This window comes from Pleurodeles waltl, chromosome 6 (genome assembly GCF_031143425.1).
Source record: "Pleurodeles waltl isolate 20211129_DDA chromosome 6, aPleWal1.hap1.20221129, whole genome shotgun sequence".
NCBI classification, from domain to species: domain Eukaryota; kingdom Metazoa; phylum Chordata; class Amphibia; order Caudata; family Salamandridae; genus Pleurodeles; species Pleurodeles waltl.
The window spans coordinates 120,652,709-120,673,290 of NC_090445.1; the positions used below are offsets into that span (position 1 = coordinate 120,652,709).

At 45.1% G+C, this 20,582-nt stretch overlaps 1 protein-coding gene across 1 annotated transcript in view; it reads left to right on the forward strand.

Moving 5' to 3' along the window:
* TBKBP1 (TBK1 binding protein 1) overlaps nucleotides 1-20,582 on the forward strand; it is a 279,179-nt gene that overhangs the window by 83,526 nt on the left and 175,071 nt on the right. Inside the window, exons 2-4 of the mRNA XM_069237503.1 lie at nucleotides 1,903-2,179; nucleotides 3,006-3,116; nucleotides 6,923-7,027. Of these exons, the coding sequence (XP_069093604.1) occupies nucleotides 1,958-2,179; nucleotides 3,006-3,116; nucleotides 6,923-7,027 (438 nt within the window). The 5' untranslated portion in view covers nucleotides 1,903-1,957. The remainder of the gene's footprint in view (nucleotides 1-1,902; nucleotides 2,180-3,005; nucleotides 3,117-6,922; nucleotides 7,028-20,582) is intronic.

Genomic DNA, 20,582 nt, shown 5'->3' on the forward strand with positions numbered 1-20,582 from the left:
GACTGCGTAGGATTCGCTCCCTTCTCACAACTCTCCTGTGTGTCATAATTCAAAAGAGCACTTGCCTGTCACGTGGAGGCCTGTATGCTCCCGTACACGCAGGGTGTAAAAACATAGGCCCTCTTTTACAAGGGAATTGCGCCACCGGAACGCCACTTTTACCGACGTTCCAGTGGTGCAGCGCCCTGCACCATATTTACACAGCGGCATTGAGACACTTTTTGTGGCTTAATGCCGCTTTGTAAATACGGCCCCTTTACACACATCACTTTGCATGAAAGGGCCGTGCAATGGGTGTTGCTGTGGGCGTTCCACAGCAACCCTCACTACATTTTGATGCTGCCGCCAGATTTACGAGTATCCATAAATCTGAGGCAGCAACAAAAACTAACACCAAACCAAGGGTGGCGTTAGCATGGTGCAAGAAGGAGAAATACTTTTATTTCTTCTCGTTTTTGCTTTTCCAATGTGTGCTGCATTCTGACCTATGGTGCAAGGGTACATGCGTTAGTGCTAGGTAGCTAATTTTAGAGCCAGCACTAGGGAAACGCAGGAGCGTATTGTATTAAATACAGTGCATCCCTGCGTTTCTGAAGTGAGGCAGACTGGTGCTGCCAAATTTAGCACAGCACTGCAACACTTCTTAGTAAATGAGGCACTTAGACTCTTAGAAGATTATAGTTTGCCAAAATATCGACCTTACATAAATATTTTTCTGCAAACATTTCGTGCTTTTTTAAAATCCTAAATTCAGCCAAAACTCAATTCCACCTACAGTAAAACCGTATTAAAGGGGTCTCCTGGTGAATTATGTCTGAATAGGTCTCTAAACCCAAGCAGACATCATGAACTAAAGGAATATTCTAGAATGCTTATTGTTGGTGATTGCTAATTTGCTAGAGTGGCAGACTGAGTAAAGAGAATTGTGTTCTTCTCCACACTAGATGGCCCCATTAATGAACTATTCTAACTTCAGTGGTTCAGTATTTGAATCATATCTATGTATGCCATATTTTTTATTCTATGTTTTTGCAGTTTGTGTTTTAATACGCTACTACACAGTATCACCTGGCTATTCTCTTCTGCTAGCAAGTGCCCACATGCCCTGATGGTAAGGACAATTATCCTGCCACAGGATCACTGCCTTTGTTGGGCAGTAGGGGTTGCATGGCTTCTTACCTTTATGTCCTACAGGTAGGCCTCCATGCTTTCTGACCGCATCCAGTGATTACCTTGTAAAAAGGTGAGGCAGACCACAAATGTGAGGAGGAGATAAACGCCATAGGTTTATTGCTGCCTCATCCACAGCTGAGAGGACTTGCCAAGGCTCTTTCAATCAACCACCATGTTCCAACCAGTGAAACATAGAACATGCTATAGCTCACAAAGGAGAGTGAACCATAGCTCTTACATCATACCCTTATCTGGAGGTACCTCTGTTTTTATCAATAGCAAGCCCCCCCTTGCATCTTTGTCCTGCAGGCAGGCATCAGTGTGTCCTGACCCAACAGTACACAGTTTGTTGAGCAGTAGACATAGCCTCTTCCTTCTCTGTCCTACAGGCAGGCATCAATGTGTCCTCACTGTGTCTGAGCTTGAACATACCCTTTGTTGTTCTACTGACATGCCCTCTCCGTTCCCTGTTCTGCCACCAGGCCGCCACCTGTGCTTATTTCACCATACCTTTGTTGAGTAGTAAATGTCACTTACCTCTCCTATCAGCGGGTATTAGCATACCATAATTAGCCCAGACCCATGGGCTCTCCCTAATTTGAGTTGTAGGCATCACTTCTTTGCCCTCTACACTTCAGGCATCACCATACTCTGATTGCACCCTATCCCAGGAATTCCTCTTCTCTATGTTTGTTATTAGGCCTCACCTCTTACCTCTCTCTCCTGCAGGCAGGCCTCCACATGCCGTGACCGCACCCTGTGAACGTCCCCGCTGGTCCTTGCTATGGACTCCATGTTCGATGATGACATTACCATCATAGCTCAGGAAACGTTGTGCCAGGATGAGGAGTGGATCGACAGTCCCAACACTGACCTCTCTAGTGAGATGTGCTCGGCCTCCCACTTTGCCCTCATCACTGCCTACGATGACATCAAGGACCGTTTGACAGGTCTGGAGCGGGAGAACTCAACTCTCCGGAGGAAGCTGAAACTTTATGAGCTCAAGGTCAGGTGTGAAGCATCGTACTCCGTCTCTTTTTGTGTTTCATTCACTCAAAGATGATATAAGATGGTTCCAGAAGTCTGTAGTCCTTTGTTGCCACAGTTACTCTGTCGCCCTGTATCACTGTCCCCAAACCAGTGATACATCACATCTATCATGTTAGGAGTTTCTCTTAACATGAAGGGGGGCTATGGAATAGGCATGCAATAGTGACTATAACAAAAATGTTGTTCTTCCTCACCTCCCCCTCAGGCAGTGTCCTTTAATCCCTGATGTACAACATCCAAAAAGTCCACTATCTCTACAGCCCCCAAATCACAAAATGATCTTAGCCTTCAACATTGAAAAAGCCCTTGAGTTCTTATGTCCTCGGGTCCTTGACGAGTGACTTTCCTCTGGCTCGCAACCCACAGTGTCCCCGGGTTCTATATACAGTAGTTCAGAAAGGCTCTTTTAGAGCAACATCTCCTTGGTCTACTCCTAGGACCTTGTTCTGGCCTCAACATCCCCCGGGCTTCAAAATGCAGGAAGTAACCATGGTCAGTTCATGAGAAGTCCCTCCGACTGCCAGGCCATGGCGTTCTTCTGTTCCTTATGACACAATGTCCATCTGGTTACAGTTGTTTGTTGCCTCAGTGGTTTCTGTTGCATAGCTCCTTAGCGACCTGCTGTTGTACTGCGAACTAAGACAATATTGTTATTTCACAAGATGATTTAACTATCAAATAGTTTTTAGTTAATTTAGGGACATCAAAGCTTGTGATGTGCGTTCACTTCTGAAGTTGCTGTTTTTGTCTTCTTTTCTGTTGTTGGATTTGGCACACATCAGTACCCACTGATCACACAGTTTGAAGAGGATCACAACTTCTCAGTGTACGACACCAAAGAGAGCTCCCTGGAGCAGAAGGATGTGCCCAGCCTGCAGGAGATCCAGCATGAGGTGAGGCGCGTCGCCGTGTTACCCTACACCACTCCCTCTACTCTCCACCGACTTCCTACTCCGCACACCCGCCTCACACCTCTGCTCCCCACACCTACCTCAAGCCCCCATTCCCTAACCTGGTCACAAACCCCAACTTCCCTACCAGTTCCATGCCCCTAAGCCTCACCCTAAGCCCACGGCCAAAGCAACAGCACCAAAACCCTTCCAACATTTCTTTCCAAAGTGAAAAAAAGACTATTTAGAAAGAATTTCTCAACACAAGAGCATTAACGTGCCTCTTACTCAAATCTTTCTGTTAACATAAACTTCACCACCACAACTTCATTATATCTGTACTGCACCTTAAATCTCACTCTCCAGTACCTAAAATATAACCCTCCAAGACCATGACTATCCCACCCACATGTTTGTCACTTCCCCGTACCTTGAATATCTTGCGCCTACCCCTTACAATTCTTCCTCCCACACCTTTATCTGTTTGCCATACCTAGAATAAATCCACGACTACCATTTATCTTTCATTTTGCACCTTGACTAGCTCGACCCTGCACTTACATATCTCTCTCTCACACAATGTATTTCATCCACAGCGTCATTATCCCTTTCCTTATTCGTTGAATAGTTCCCTCCCACGCATCTCCTGCATACCTTCACTATATCCTGCCAGCACTGGAAACATTAACATCTAACCCCCACACGTTGAATAGCCCACTCACAACTTCTCATCGCCCCCCATACCTTGAATCTGTGCCTTCTCGTATCTTGAGTATGTTCATTTTGCATTACAGACTTCATCTCTCTGTTTTGGGGGATTATGCGGATATATTTTTTGAGGGTTTCTGATGTTCTTTCTGTTTTGTAGACTGTTTGGACCATGCTTTGTTTTAGTGGTTCGCCTCGCTTTCGCATTCGGGGTAGCTTGGGGTCCATTCTGTTCTTTGGTTTATCATTATTTGACGATCCCCTGTTTTCATCTTCTTTGGAGATCCTTGTTTCCTTGAGGACTGCTGTTGCTTGGTGGTTCATTACTGATCTCTATTTTCGGGAGTTCATATCAGGTGTCTCAGTTTTGAGGTGTCTTTGATCTCTCTGTTTTGAGGACTCGTTTCTGATTTCTCATGGTGGTTTATAGCGCCTCTCTTTCGGTAAGGACAGTCTATGGTGATCTGCCTGTTATGTGGTTCTTTGCTGATTTATGTCTCTAGAGTGGTGTATTAACTATTGTTCAGCTCTAGATTTGTTGCTGATCGTTCCATGATGGTTCACTGCTGATTACTGTGTTCTGGCTTCATTAGTGATTAGGATTGTTTGCTCATTTGCTTTTTTCTCTCACTTTAGTGGGTCATGTCTAATCCCTCTGTTAGGGGAGTTCTGTGCTAATCTCATTTGAAGCTCTTTGCTGCTCTTTATTTGATTGTACATTAGTGATGTCTCTGATTCAAGTGTTCCTGTTGAACTCTCTTTGTCTTTGATTATTTTTCTCTGTGGTAATTCAGCATTAATACCTTGATTTTGGTGTTCGTTCCCTATTCCATGTCTCAGTGGTGTTGAGCAATCTTGTTTTTCTCAATGGTTAATGGCTCATCCCACTGTTTTGGTGTTCTTTGTTGAGCTCTCTATTTTTGGTTATTTACTGATCTCACAGTGCTTCGTGGTTCTTTGGTAGTATAACTGTATTGTTGGCTTTTTACTCTGCATTGAGGTCCTTTTCTATGTGCTTAGTGGTTTGTTATTGTCCTTCCGTTTTGAGGGGTTGCTCCTCATTTTGCTGTTTTTAGTTCTTTGCTAAGCACCATGATTTAGGTATCTTTCCTACCCTTACTATTTTGAGGTTGTTTGCTGATCTAGTTGAGCTTGCTGGCCCAACTATTTTGGGATTCCTGGTCATCTCTCTTTTTTGGTGTTCTTGCTTATCTTTCTGTTTTGATAGTTCCTTGCAGATATCTCTGTTTTGGAGTTTCTTAAATGAACTCTCTTCTTCTGGTGGTTCAGCACTTATAACACTTTGTTGGCATTCTTTGCAGCCCTGGCACTTTTGGGATTCTTTGCATATAATGCTGTGTTTGTTCACAGTTGGTTCATTGCATTGGGGGTTCTTGTAAATATCTATTGAGTGTTTTTGCTGATCTCCCTTTGCTCTGGCATTGCCAATCCCTCTGTTTGGGTAGACTTGGATACTCTCTCTGATTTTGTATTTCTTGCTGATCTTGATTTTTGTAGTGGTTCATTGCCAATCCACCCGTTTTGTTTTTGAATCCTGATCCCTCTGTTTTGGGGTTCTTTGCTGATCCCTATTTTGCAATGATGCTTCATTGCCGATATACCTGATTTGGAGGTTGTGTGCTGTTGTTTATGTGTTTGGTGATTCATTACTGATCTTGTTCTTCTATTTTGTTATTATTTTGCTGACCTGTCTGTTTTCGGATTCTTTGTAGAACACTCTCTTTTGGGATTTTCTTGATGCTATCTATTTAGGTTTTTTGATTATGTATGTGTGGGATTTATTGTTGAAATTCGAGGAAACACATAATCCTTTTATGGGGAAAACAAAATGTGGTGGATGGAATTCTTGAATTAATCCTAGCCCCTGATAATACTCTGAGTTATTCCAGTCAATCATTTTGTTGACTATTATTCCACTCTAGACATAGTGATCTTGGTTCTGCTCCGATCATGTCAACCAGTCTGAACTCCAGATGGAAATGTAAGTAACGCCAGATTGTTTTGGTCCTATTTAGGCCTCATCGATGAGGAATAGCTTGATTCTTTCTTTTTTGGGGTGCACTGCTGACCCCTCCGGTTTTTTTAATAGATACTTCCACATTCAGGCTGTTGTGTGTTTGTTGGTTCATTGTTGATCCTTTTGCATTAAGTCGGTCTGTGATAATTTTTTTGGGTGTTCTGTGTTAATTTTTCTTTTTGTGGGTTCAGTGCTAATCTCTCTCGTTTAGATTCTTTGTTGCTATTGTTGGTGTTTGTTGGGTTATCCTCATATTGTTCTCCTTTGTGGTTCATTACTTATCTTTTTTGGTGTTGCTTTTGAGGTTCTTTCCTGATATTTCACTTACGGTGTTCTTTACTGATCACTGTGTTTTAGGATTCTCTCCTGCTCTCTCCATTTCCCTGGTTCATTGTAAATCCACCTGTATTGGAATTCTGTTACCTACATTGGGGTTCCTTGCTCATCTTTTTGTTTGGGGCTGTCTATTGGCTCCTCACTCGGCCTTTTCTATTGATCTTTCTGTTTTGAGGTTTTCAGCTGGTCACTTCTGTTTATGGCTTTTATTACTGGGTTACCCCTTTGGATATTTCTTTTTTGGGGTTAATTGTTGACAGCTCTATTTTGGGGTTCTTTACTCGTCCATCTGTTGTCTGTTTGGAGTTCTTTACTCATCTTTCTGCTTTGGGGTTTATTATAGGTATCTCTGTTTTGGAGTGTTTTCATGATCTCCTTGGTCAGTTTCTGTGAGTTATTTACTCACTTTTTAGTTTGAAACTCCTTACTGACTCTGTCTAGGCCTTCGTTGCAAATCTCACTATTTTGGGGTTATCTGCAAATTTTTAGTTCTTTGTTGAACACAATGTTTGAGGATTCTTTGCTGATCTTTCTGATTGGGGTTCTTTGTTGATATCTACGATTTTTGGATGTTATCTTGATCTCTGTGTTATCTATGTTGTGGTTCTTTGTTCATTATTTGGGGCTCTTTACTGACTTCTGTCGTTCTATTCTCTGCTAATCTTTCTGTTTTGGGATTCTCTGCTTATCTCTCTTGTTCACTGGCTCTTCTTTGAATGACCCTAAGCTTGAAAAGAGCAACGAGAGGGAGGAGCAGTTGGAGGAGATGATCCAGGCCTACGAGAAGGTGTGTGCGGAGAAGGCAGAGTTGCAGGCTGAGCTAAGCGAGATGGTGAGTAACTGGGTGGTGCTAATCTACTAGATATCACCAGCCTTTGGGTGTTGTACTTATATGTGCATAATTTGCCCCTTCATATGGAGTCAGAGGCCAGTAATATTGCATGCACTCTTGCACTTCTGAGAAAAATGTTTTTGCATTTTGTCCTCTATAGTTTTCACATTTTTCACATGTTCATACTATTTTAACTGATGAATATTGGGCTTTAAGGGCCTTACGTGAGTAGGGTCATGCCATGTCTCAGACTTGACAGAAAACTGACTTTAAACCGATACCTATCTGGCTCTATAATAACTCCTTTAACTTTACAGGCAAAAACACTAATGATTTTCTCTACAGTGATGTTGTTCCTGTTTACATTTCATGTGCTTTGCCTCATCTTGCATTCCCAAAGAGTAGTTTGTGTTTTTTCACGAAGTTGTTTCCAATCCTCTATTTTTTCATACAATGTATATGACTCTTATGTGTTCTATACTGTGACCTGAGTCATGTCTAGATGTCTGGTTGAGTTCAGGGTGTGGATGGGTGTTGAGTAGGGTGCATGATTAAGAGCTGTGGAGCTGAGGCTGGTGGCAGTGTCTGTCAGTGGGTCATAAATGTCTTCAGACTACACGCTCATCCAGTCCTTGTTCTCTGCAAAGTGCACAGGGCTGTGGATACCTCTGTGGCAATCGTTATTTTATGTGTAGTGGATGAATAGGATACACAAAGCTTTTGAAATATTGACAGCGCCAAAGGAAGAGAGAATGGTGAGCGCGAGAACAAAGAGATACATGCAGAAGGACAGAGTGAAACGAATGATGAAGATAAGGACATGACATGAGCTGTGCATATGGGTATTTCAGAAAGATGTGGGGATGGAAAAGGTGTAGATTACCAACAGAATGAGAGACTCCTGAAGACAGTGATTGAGACATTCCAGAGACTGCTATCCCTTCCAAAAGGTTTTACTGATGCTTAATTCTCACTCTTATGTTTCAGAATTGTAACATTTTCAATTCTAGTTATTCACAACAAAATAAGTGTTGCTACTCATTCATCCAACACTGTTAACAATCATTTGCAAGACAAAATGGCTAGGTTGTTTAGCAGGATGTTCACTTTTGTGTGAGATGTGTGCATATAATAACAGAAAATACACAAAAAGGGGAAATGGCATGGTGTGTGAAGCGCAGGATTTCAATTCGTATGTTTCAAGCCACTTCCTTAATTACATATGTGAAAGGGTTTCTAGAACCTTCTCCGGCCATGCCCCTTTTATCGACCTCCCATTCCATCCCTTATTTTAGCCCACTCAAAACACTGGAGGCCCCACAGTATCATCCTGATTCTCTAAATAAACCAGTCGCCCACTCATCACCGCCTCAGTAAACCATGTTTAGTTGGAATCGGCATTATTTTCGGAGTTTACAGTGTTCCTAGAAGTGACACGCACCATATGCAAGGATATTTATAAGTTAAATCTACTTCTTGCTTAACGCAGTCGTTTTTAGTGAAATGAAGAACATAGCCATACTTTTCAGTCAAGGAAGTGTATTGTATCTAGGTCCTTCTTATGTCTGTGAGTTTGTTGCATGTTCAGGAATAGCCCAGGAAACAGAATTCCTGGGCCTATTAACACAATACAGGCTCCCGAAAAGCAATAAACTCCGGTTATGCAGCGCCAAGACTCCAACGAGGTAAAAGTCCGCTTTACGAGCGCACCTGCTATGTTATGAATGTCCTTTGCAGAAACCGGGAGAGCGGTTTGTTCTTGTGCACGTAACTTTAACCTTGCTGTCTTGCTTTGTGCGTCTAGAGGGCGCGTGTGAGGTGTGTGAGCGCGTGCCTCTTCACTGCCCTTAGATACCTGCGCACTGCTTAACGTTTGATGTGCACATCGTATGGCGTGCGCGTGCGCCCACGGGGGGTGAGGTGAGTGAAAGCGCGTGCATACTTGTTCACTATTCAACATGTGATGTACACACCTAACACACACCCTGATGTGTGCGCGGACGGGCGTACTGGTTGACAGTTTGACGTGTAGTGGAAGTCCGAGGCTGCGACTAAGTGTGAACGAATATATGAGCAATTTGCCTACGTGTGTCGTCGACCTTGAGCTTGTGTGAGGAGATGACATAATGGGCCGTATAGCGTTGTGTGACAGAGTTAGGTGCGGCGTGAAGGGTAGAGCCTTGATGTAGGCAGCACCTGGGCTGGGGTCACGTGGCACCCAGAAGCAACAGAAACGTGAGACTTCAAAGAGGAAGGCGGGGCGGGGGTGCACGCATTTACAGTTTAAGGTTATGGCAATCTGCCTGTGAGTCTGACTCGGAGAGAGCTATTTGCTTTCCACCCCCCCTCTCTTGTTTTTTCTCTGTCCTTTTTGCTATCTCTCTGCTGCCGGGTGCCCCCTCTTTTTTATTCTAACACCCACGCTCTCCCTCATGTTATATTTCCTCTCCCTGTTCTTATTTCCACTGTGGTCTCACTTCTGTTGGAGTGTGTTTTTCAGATGCAATATTAACATGAAAAGCTTGCAATATATTGTGTGATGAAGCTGCATAGAAAACGTGTTAACATAGAAAATAATACACGCGTTTGAAATGTGCCCACGGGGAGTGGCTACCAATGTATACGAAGACTAATGAAAGCTGTTAATTCTGAATTATTATGCAATAATGTTTTGAATTTGTATTAGCATATCATAATTACAGTTATGTATTAAGAGGTTGCTTATTAAATTAGAAGGCCTTGGCTTAGCGAGGGTCTGGGCCTAGCTGCCTGGTCTCATATTAAAGTGCATTTTCTAACGTGTAATGTGCTGTTTTCTGAAGGACACGAAGCCGTACTTTTCCAGAAGTTATGTGTGTGTGTGTAGCCGTAGTAAATTCTTTCTCATGAGAACCGACTTGCTCAAGGCGACGTTCTTGCTGAATGCAACAGTGTAATTCGTAACAGGTGCAAGGTTAACTGTAGTAGGAGAAAACAATGGAGACACTGACTGGAGCGCAAAGTGTAACTTTTCTTACCTGACGTTCCAACCGATGAAGACGTCAATAACATGGACCAATCCGCGACATGAGAACTGTGGTTTGTGGAAAATTCTGGCAAGATGCGTGAAGAATTATTGGACAGAGATAACAATGCACCAATTATTATGCAATGAGGAGTTAAGGGCTAATTAGCCAGTTTTGATTTAACGGAGGGAACCAAGGAGCTTGGGGGAGACTCCACTCACTTGTAGAGACTTTTCACTCTTTTGCTTTGTCCTGATGCTTTAAACAATCCTCTACCCATTCTTACCTGATACTTACTTCGCCTCCATATGAGGGAAGATCCCATTCCTTAGCTATGCTATATCGAGACTTTGCCCCATCCTATCTCTGCTGATGATGAATTGACTGATGTCCTGAGGACAAAGACTGACGCTGTTTGCTCATCTATTGGATTGGTAACTATCTGATGCAAAATTGTAATTGTCTGTTTGCCTTTTCTTTCTAGGTACCAGCTGCTATTTTGATAGAGGCCATAGTTTAGATGTTTTCCAAATTCGTGTTTCCTAAATTGTTTTGCATGAAGCCCAACATGCTAATGCTAATTTGAGGTTAGTTAAGGTGTTCACAATTATCTGATGCAAATAGACAAATGACTGAGTTCTTGCTTTGTTGAATCATGTATTACTGAGACTTTGCTAAGTACTTCATATTAATGACGTGCCTAAATACTGAATGAATATTCTCCATGCATTGATTAACCGTCGTTCAAATTTCTAATTAGAAGAGTTCCTAATGAAGTTAATTGAAATTGAGATTAACAGAGATGACATTAGATTGTAATCAATAGGGAAATAAATATCTTAACACTTAACTAACTTGTTGTGGTTATTCATGACTGAAAGGTCATGGTGTGTTCAACTTATTGATTCTTATTAAATGATATTGATTAGCTTATTGATTAGTTACTGTGAATATTGATTGGGTTATTGTTCTATTGATTTGTGATGACAAAAAGACATCTTGTACTGGGAAGTCCCCGAACATGGTCCAAAGGTACGTCGACCTAAACGCGTCTCCTTATAAGTTTACTCATTAAGGCTCTGATGCGCTAACAGTTTTTGGTGGCAGAGGTGATGGTTTGGCCCTTTGAGGCCCCAGTACGAAAGATCACGGGTTGAGAACAGTTTTTAGTAGTAGTGCGGATGGTTTGGCCCTTTGGGGCCTCAGTACAAGGGATTACGGTTTGATAGCGTGGATGGTCCAAAAGCTACAGTTTGGTAGGAAAGGTGTCGGTTTCTGGTAGAGATTGATGGGCGTGGTTTGGAAGGAAGCAAGGTGTACCGACTAAATTGGGTTTTGTGTTTTTTTTTTTCCTTTCAAGGATGCAAATTGGAGAGATGATAGATGATGTGCCCCTAAGTCCCAAATGACTTTCCCGGAATCTCGGAGCTTGCTGAAGGAAGTTTGAGTATGTTCTCGGCGTTCCAGTGATAGTGTGAATGAAGTAGATTTTGCGCTTGCACAGCTTATGCATATTGCAGGTGAATTGTGAAGTTTGTGAGGATTTTAGGCCAGATGATGATGTTTTAGTAGGAGTGGGCGTACTCCGCGGTATGAGAGTAGGGAAGTCGGCGAACTTCATGTGAGTGTGGCGCTTTGTGCTAAAACAAATTGTCCACATGGTTGTTGATGATGTACGGACCCTGCGTGGTCTAAGACTCCGGAGTATATTGATAAGTCTATGAGACACTTGGTTATGTTGTAATTTGTGCGGTTTAATAGGTCGATGGTGAAGTCGACAAATCGAGTATGAGTCAAGGTGAGTGAATGAAAACTTCAATGGAGATTTGATGAGTTCTAAAGTGCACTAGAACAATAATCCATTGACAAGTTGTAGGAGGCTGGACTGGCTTGTAGTGAGTACCTAGGGGTACTTGCACCTTGCACCAGGCCCAGTTATCCCTTATATATTAGTGTATAGGGTGTCTAGCAGCTTAGGCTGATAGATAATGATAGCTTAGCAGAGCAGCTTAGGCTGAACTAGGAGACGAGTGAAGCTCCTACAGTACCACAAGTGTAATATGCACAATATCATAAGAAAACACAATACACAGATATACTAAAAATAAAGGTACTTTATTTTTATGACAATATGCCAAAAGTATCTCAGTGAGTATCCTCAGTATGAGGATAGCAAATATACACAAGATATATGTACACAATACCAAAATATGCAGTAATAGTATTAGAAAACAGTGCAAACAATGTATAGTTACAATAGGATGCAATGGGGACACATAGGGATAGGGGCAACACAAACCATATACTCCAAAAGTGGAATGCGAACCACGAATGGACCCCAAACCTATGTGACCTTGTAGAGGGTCGCTGGGACTATTAGAAAATAGTAAGGGTTAGAAAAATAGCCCACCCCAAGACCCTGAAAAGTGAGTGCAAAGTGCACTAAAGTTCCCCAAAGGACATAGAAGTCGTGATAGGGGAATTCTGCAGGAAAGACACAAACCAACAATGCAACAACGATTAATTTCCAGTCGAGGGTACCTGTGGAACAAGGGGACCAAGTCCAAAAGTCACAAGCAAGTCGGAGATGGGCAGATGCCCAGGAAATGCTAGCTGTGGGTGCAAAGAAGCTGCTACTGGACAGTAGAAGCTTAGGTTTCTGCAGGAACGACAAGGGCTAGAGACTTCCCCTTTGGAGGATGGATCCCTCACGCCGTGGAGAGTCGTGCAGAAGTGTTTTCCCACCGAAAGACCGCCAACAAGCCTTGCTAGCTGCAAATCATGCGGTTAGTGTTTTTGGATGCTGCTGTGGCCCAGGAGGGACCAGGCTGTCGCCAATTGTGTCAGGGGACAGAGGGGGCGTCGAGCAAGACAAGGAGCCCTCTCAGCAGCAGGCAGCACCTGCAGAAGTGCCAGAAACAGGCACTACGAGGATGCGTGAAACGGTGCTCACCCGAAGTCGCACAAAGGAGTCCCACGTCGCCGGAGAACAACTTAGGAGGTCGTGCAATGCAGGTTAGAGTGCCGTGGACCCAGGCTGGACTGTGCACAAAGGATTTCCGCCGGAAGTGCACGGAGGCCGGAGTAGCTGCAAAAGTCGCGGTTCCCAGCAATGCAGTCTGGCGTGGGGAGGCAAGGACTTACCTCCACCAAACTTGGACTGAGGAGTCACTGGATGGTGGGAGTCAGTTGGACAGAGTTGCTGGATTCAAGGGACCTCGCTCGTCGTGCTGAGAGGAGACCCAGGGGACCGGTGATGCAGTTCTTTGGTGCCTGGGGTTGCAGGGGGACGATTCCGTCGACCCACGGGAGATTTCTTCGGAGCTTCTAGTGCAGAGAGGAGGCAGACTACCCCCACAGCATGCACCACCAGGAATACAGTCGAGAAGGCGGCAGGATCAGCGTTACAGAGTTGCAGTAGTCGTCTTTGCTACTTTGTTGCAGTTTTGCAGGCTTCCAGCACGGTCAGCAGTCGATTCCTTGGCAGAAGGTGAAGAGAGAGATGCAGAGGAACTCGGATGAGCTCTTGCATTCGTTATCTAAGGAATCCCAAGAGACAGAGACCCTAAATAGCCAGAAAAGAGGGTTTGGCTACCTAGGAGAGAGGATAGGCTAGCAACACCTGAAGGAGCCTATCAGAAGGAGTCTCTGACGTCACCTGATGTCACTGACCACTCAGAGCAGTCCAGTGTGCCAGCAGCACCTCTGTTTCCAAGATGGCAGAGGTCTGGAGCACACTGGAGGAGCTCTGGACACCTCCCAGGGGAGGTGCAGGTCAGGGGAGTGGTCACTCCCCTTTCCTTTGTCCAGTTTCGCGCCAGAGCAGGGCTAAGGGGTCCCTGAACCGGTGTAGACTGGCTTATGCAGAAATGGGCACCATGTGTGCCCATGAAAGCATTTCCAGAGGCTGGAGGAGGCTACTCCTCCCCTGCCTTCACACCATTTTCCAAAGGGAGAGGGTGTAACACCCTCTCTCAGAGGAAGTCCTTTGTTCTGCCATCCTGGGCCAGGCCTGGCTGGACCCCAGGAGGGCAGAAGCCTGTCTGAGGGGTTGGCAGCAGCTGCAGTGAAACCCAGGGAAAGGCAGTTTGGCAGTACCAGGGTCTGTGCTACAGACCACTGGGATCATGGGATTGTGCCAACTATGCCAGGATGGTATAGAGGGGGCAATTCCATGATCATAGACATGTTACATGGCCATTTTCGGAGTTACCATTGTGTAGCTACATATAGGTAGTGACCTATATGTAGTGCACGCGTGTAATGGTGTCCCCGCACTCTCAAAGTCCGGGAAATTGGCCCTGAACAATGTGGGGGCACCTTGGCTAGTGCCAGGGTGCCCTCACACTAAGTAACTTTGCACCTAACCTTTACCAGGTAAAGTATAGGTGACTTATAAGTTACTTAAGTGCAGTGTAAAATGGCTGTGAAATAACGTGGACGTTATTTCACTCAGGCTGCAGTGGCAGGCCTGTGTAAGAATTGTCAGAGCTCCCTATGGGTGGCAAAAGAAATGCTGCAGCCCATAGGGATCTCCTGGAACCCCAATACCCTGGGTACCTCAGTACCATATACTAGGGAATTATAAGGGTGTTCCAGTAAGCCAATATAAATTGGTAAAATTGGTCACTAGCCTGTTAGTGACAATTTGTACAGAGAGAGCATAACCACTGAGGTTCTGGTTAGCAGAGCCTCAGTGAGACAGTTAGGCACCACACAGGGAACACATACATATAGGCCACAAACTTATGAGCACTGGGGTCCTGACTAGCAGGGTCCCAGTGACACATAACAAACATACTGAAAACATAGGGTTTTTACTATGAGCACTGGGCCCTGGCTAGCAGGATCCCAGTGAGACAGTGAAAACACCCTGACATACACTCACAAACAGGCCAAAAGTGGGGGTAACAAGGCTAGAAAGAGGCTACTTTCTCACACAACCCCCCCCCCCAAACGAAGGACAATAAGGCTAACCTTGGCCAGTTGAGACTTTATTGTCTAAGTGGTGATAAGTAGAGAGTAGCTCTGCAATAGACTGGTTACTCCCTTTATCATCCACTATATGGTTACTTCCCTGTGGGGATGTAAACCACCCTGTTTGAAGTTTTTTAGCTAAGCAACAATGTGAAGATGTATTTTCAGAGTTTCTATCAGTAAGTTTTAGTTTAGAGCAGTGGGAATTATCCACTGAACCTATTTGTAATGATGGAAATGCCAGACCGGGATGCTGTCTCAGTAAAGCCATAGCTGGGCAAAAACTTTGTCCATATGGCTGGAAGAGAGAACAGGGATGCTGTTTCTCTTGAGTTGGAGCAGGGCAGGGATGCTGTCCTATGAGCTCCACACTAGGGCAGGGATGCTGTCCTAAGTGTTGTGAGGCAGTGCAGAGTTTCTGCACTAAAGTTTCTCTGGGAGGGTTGGAGGGATGCTCCATGTTAACTAAAATGGTGCTCTTTTTCTCACCAATGTTAGTTATCCCACAGAGAGGTACTTCTACCTCAGGGAGTCCAGCTTTGCCAGCTGATGATTCCCTTGGAACAGGTGCCACCCCAGGAGAGGTTTCTCCCACCACAGGAATGGTATCCTGAATGGTAGGGTGGTTAGGGGATACTGTGATACCCTTTTTACCTGTTGATGGAGGGGGATCCTGAGTTTTCAGGCCTTCTCTCCTTTGCTTTTTCATTTCAGTAGAAATGAGAAGGAACAATTCCTCAGGGATACCCAGCATGGCTGCATGGGCATAAAACTCTACATCAGCCCAACCTGAGGCCTCTAGGTCATTACCTAAGAGACAGTCTACAGGTAAGCTAGGTGGTACTACCACCTGCTTAGGGCCAGTAACTCCACCCCAACTGAACTGAATTATAGCTAAGGGAAGAAACTTAGTGGAGTTATGGACATCAATAATCTTATACTGTTGTCCAATGATGTGTTGATCAGGATGCACTAGGTTTTCAGTCACCAAAGTGATACTGGCACCTGTGTCCCTGTAGGCCAAGGCCTCAACACCATTTATTGAAACTGTCTGCCTGTACTTATCCATTGTAAGGGGACAAGCAGCCAGTGTGGCAAGGCCAATGCCACTAGGTGTGACAGAAACTGTCTTGGGACTGACTACCCCAGTTTCTACTATGGACCCATAAGTGAACCCAACTACACCCTTAACTTGACTGTTGCCAGCAGTCCCACCACTAGTACCACTACTGCTAGGGGCACTAGAGCTTGATGTATTAGTGGTGGTAGGCTCAGGGGGTTTACCTGGACAGGACTTATCCCCTGGCCTATGGCCTCTGTTTTTACACACAAAGCACCAAGGCTTTTTAAATTGTGTAGGTTGAGAAGAAGAGGAAGAATTTGTTTCATCCCCACCCCCTGAAGAGTGTTTAAGATTTGAAGTGGGATCTTTGGTTTTACCCTTATCCCCATGCTTATCTTGAGATTTTTCACCATCTTTCTTCTTATTGTTCTCTTTGTCACCCCCTGTATGAACTGTTCTGTTCACCCTTGTTCTGACCCATTTGTCTGCCTTCTTTCCCAATTCTTGGGGAGAGGTCAGATCAGAGTCCACCAAGTACTGGTGCAACAAATCAGACACACAATTATTAAGAATATGCTCTCTCAGGATCAAGTTATACAGGCTGTCATAATCAGTAACTTTACTGCCATGTAACCACCCCTCCAAGGCCTTCACTGAATGGTCAATGAAATCAACCCAGTCTTGTGAAGACTCCTTTTTGGTCTCTCTGAACTTTATCCTGTATTGTTCAGTGGTTAAGCCATAACCATCCAGGAGTGCATTCTTAAGAACTTTGTAATCATTGGCTTCACTTTCTTTCACAGTAAGGAGACTATCCCTACCTTTTCCACTAAATGATAGCCATAGGATAGCAGCCCACTGCCTTTGAGGGACATCCTGTACAGCACAGGCCCTCTCAAGTGCAGCAAACCACTTGTTAATGTCATCCCCCTCCTTATAAGGGGGAACTATCTTGTGCAGATTCCTGGAATCATGCTCTTTTGCAGGATGACTATGGGGAATACTGCTGCTGCCACCATGGGTTTCTAAACCCAACTTCTGTCTTTCCTTCTCTACTTCTAAGGTCTGTCTATCCAAATCCAACTGTTGCTTCTTGAGCTTCAGTCTGGTTTGTTCCACTCTTAATCTATTGAGCTCCCTTTCTAACAATCTGTCATCAGGGTGGGTGGGAGGGACATGCCTTGAAACAGAAGTATGGTCAGAATGGACAGAAGGAGACCTATCCCTTACAGAAGGCACCCTAACAGCTTGGTTAACAGAAACATCACTTCTACTGTGGTGAGAATGAATGCTCTTGCTATGATGTGAGACAACACTATCTGTATGGTGTGACTCTACATCAGTACCAACTATGCTAGACTGTCTAGTAATGGGCAGGCTCTGAAGTTTCTTTCCTGAATCTTTTCCTAGGGGGGTCCCTGGATCAGATTGGGAACCATTAGCTACTTTTTCAACAGATGGGGCCCTTTTGGCCTCATCTTGTTCTCTAAGCATGTTAAGCAATAATTCCAAGGAAGGATTCTTCCCTACACTCAAACCTTCTTCTACACAGAGACTCCTTGCTCCTTTCCAGCTAAGGTGGTCATATGCAAGTTTGGACAGATCAACATTTTGGCCTGTGCCAGACATTTTAGAAAGAGTTTAAGTGACAGAAAAAGTGAGAAAAAGTTTTTAGAGCTTTTAGAAAGACAGAAAAAAATAACTTTTAAAACTTTTAAGAACTTTTAGAAAGCTTAGAAGTACTTTTCAGTACCTTAGAAAAGAAGTGAGAAAAGAAATGCAAAACTATTTGGTTATGTGTACACACACTGAACTTGTTTTGTATATTTTTCTCTTATGAAAAGTACAATGACAAAAGTGGTGAGTAGTCTCAAAGCACTTATCCCACCGCTGCACAACCAATGTAGGAGGCGGGACTGGCTTGTAGTGAGTACCTAGGGGTACTTGCACCTTGCACCAGGCCCAGTTATCCCTTATTAGTGTATAGGGTGTCTAGCAGCTTAGGCTGATAGATAATGGTAGCTTAGCAGAGCAGCTTAGGCTGAACTAGGAGACGAGTGAAGCTCCTACAGTACCACAAGTGTCATATGCACAATATCATAAGAAAACACAATACACAGATATACTAAAAATAAAGGTACTTTATTTTTATGAAAATATGCCAAAAGTATCTCAGTGAGTATCCTCAGTATGAGGATAGCAAATATACACAAGATATATGTACACAATACCAAAATATGCAGTAATAGTATTAGAAAACAGTGCAAACAATGTATAGTTACAAAAGGATGCAATGGGGACACATAGGGATAGGGGCAACACAAACCATATACTCCAAAAGTGGAATGCGAACCACGAATGGACCCCAACCCTATGTGACCTTGTAGAGGGTCGCTGGGACTATTAGAAAATAGTAAGGGTTAGAAAAATAGCCCACCCCAAGACCCTGAAAAGTGAGTGCAAAGTGCACTAAAGTTCCCCAAAGGACATAGAAGTCGTGATAGGGGAATTCTGCAGGAAAGACACAAACCAACAATGCAACAACAATGGATTTCCAGTCGAGGGTACCTGTGGAATAAGGGGACCAAGTCCAAAAGTTACAAGCAAGTCGGAGATGGGCAGATGCCCTGGAAATGCCAGCTGTGGGTGCAAAGAAGCTGCTACTGGACAGTAGAAGCTTAGGTTTCTGCAGGAACGACAAGGGCTAGAGACTTCCCCTTTGGAGGACGGATCCCTCACGCCGTGGAGAGTCGTGCAGAAGTGTTTTCCTGCCGAAAGACCGCCAACAAGCCTTGCTAGCTGCAAATCATGCGGTTAGTGTTTTTGGATGCTGCTGTGGCCCAGGAGGGACCAGGCTGTCGCCAATTGCGTCAAGGGACAGAGGGGGCGTCGAGCAAGACAAGGAGCCCTCTCAGCAGCAGGCAGCACCCGCAGAAGTGCCAGAAACAGGCACTACGAGGATGCGTGAAACAGTGCTCACCCGAAGTCGCACAAAGGAGTCCCACGTCGCCGGAGAACAACTTAGGAGGTTGTGCAATGCAGGTTAGAGTGCCGTGGACCCAGGCTGGACTGTGCACAAAGGATTTCCGCCGGAAGTGCATGGAGGCCGGAGTAGCTGCAAAAGTCGCGGTTCCCAGCAATGCAGTCTGGCGTGGGGAGGCAAGGACTTACCTCCACCAAACTTGGACTGAAGAGTCACTGGTCTGTGGGAGTCACTTGGACAGAGTTGCTGGATTCAAGGGACCTCGCTCGTCGTGCTGAGAGGAGACCCAGGGGACCGGTGATGCAGTTCTTTGGTGCCTGCGGTTGCAGGGGGACGATTCCGTCGACCCACAGGAGATTTCTTCGGAGCTTCTAGTGCAGAGAGGAGGCAGACTACCCCCACAGCATGCACCACCAGGAAAACAGTCAAGAAGGCGGCAGGATCAGCGTTACAGAGTTGCAGTAGTCGTCTTTGCTACTTTGTTGCAGTTTTGCAGGCTTCCAGCGCAGTCAGCAGTCGATTCCTTGGCAGAAGGTGAAGAGAGAGATGCAGAGGAACTCGGATGAGCTCTTGCATTCGTTATCTAAGGAATCCCAAGAGACAGAGACCCTAAATAGCCAGAAAAGAGGGTTTGGCTACCTAGGAGAGAGGATAGGCTAGCAACACCTGAAGGAGCCTATCAGAAGGAGTCTCTGACGACACCTGATGGCACTGACCACTCAGAGCAGTCCAGTGTGCCAGCAGCACCTCTGTTTCCAAGCTGGCAGAGGTCTGGAGCACACTGGAGGAGCTCTGGACACCTCCCAGGGGAGGTGCAGGTCAGGGGAGTGGTCACTCCCCTTTCCTTTGTCCAGTTTCGCGCCAGAGCAGGGCTAAGGGGTCCCTGAACCGGTGTAGACTGGCTTATGCAGAAATGGGCACCATGTGTGCCCATGAAAGCATTTCCAGAGGCTGGGGGAGGCTACTCCTCCCCTGCCTTCACACCATTTTCCAAAGGGAGAGGGTGTAACACCCTCTCTCAGAGGAAGTCCTTTGTTCTGCCATCCTGGGCCAGGCCTGGCTGGACCCCAGGAGGGCAGAAGCCTGTCTGAGGGGTTGGCAGCAGCAGCAGCTGCAGTGAAACCCCGGGAAAGGCAGTTTGGCAGTACCAGGGTCTGTGCTACAGACCACTGGGATCATGGGATTGTGCCAACTATGCCAGGATGGTATAGAGGGGGCAATTCCATGATCATAGACATGTTACATGGCCATATTCGGAGTTACCATTGTGAAGCTACATATAGGTAGTGACCTATATGTAGTGCACGCGTGTAATGGTGTCCCCGCACTCACAAAGTCCGGGGAATTGGCCCTGAACAATGTGGGGGCACCTTGGCTAGTGCCAGGGTGCCCTCACACTAAGTAACTTTGCACCTAACCTTTACCAGGTAAAGGTTAGACATATAGGTGACTTATAAGTTACTTAAGTGCAGTGTAAAATGGCTGTGAAATAACGTGGACGTTATTTCACTCAGGCTGCAGTGGCAG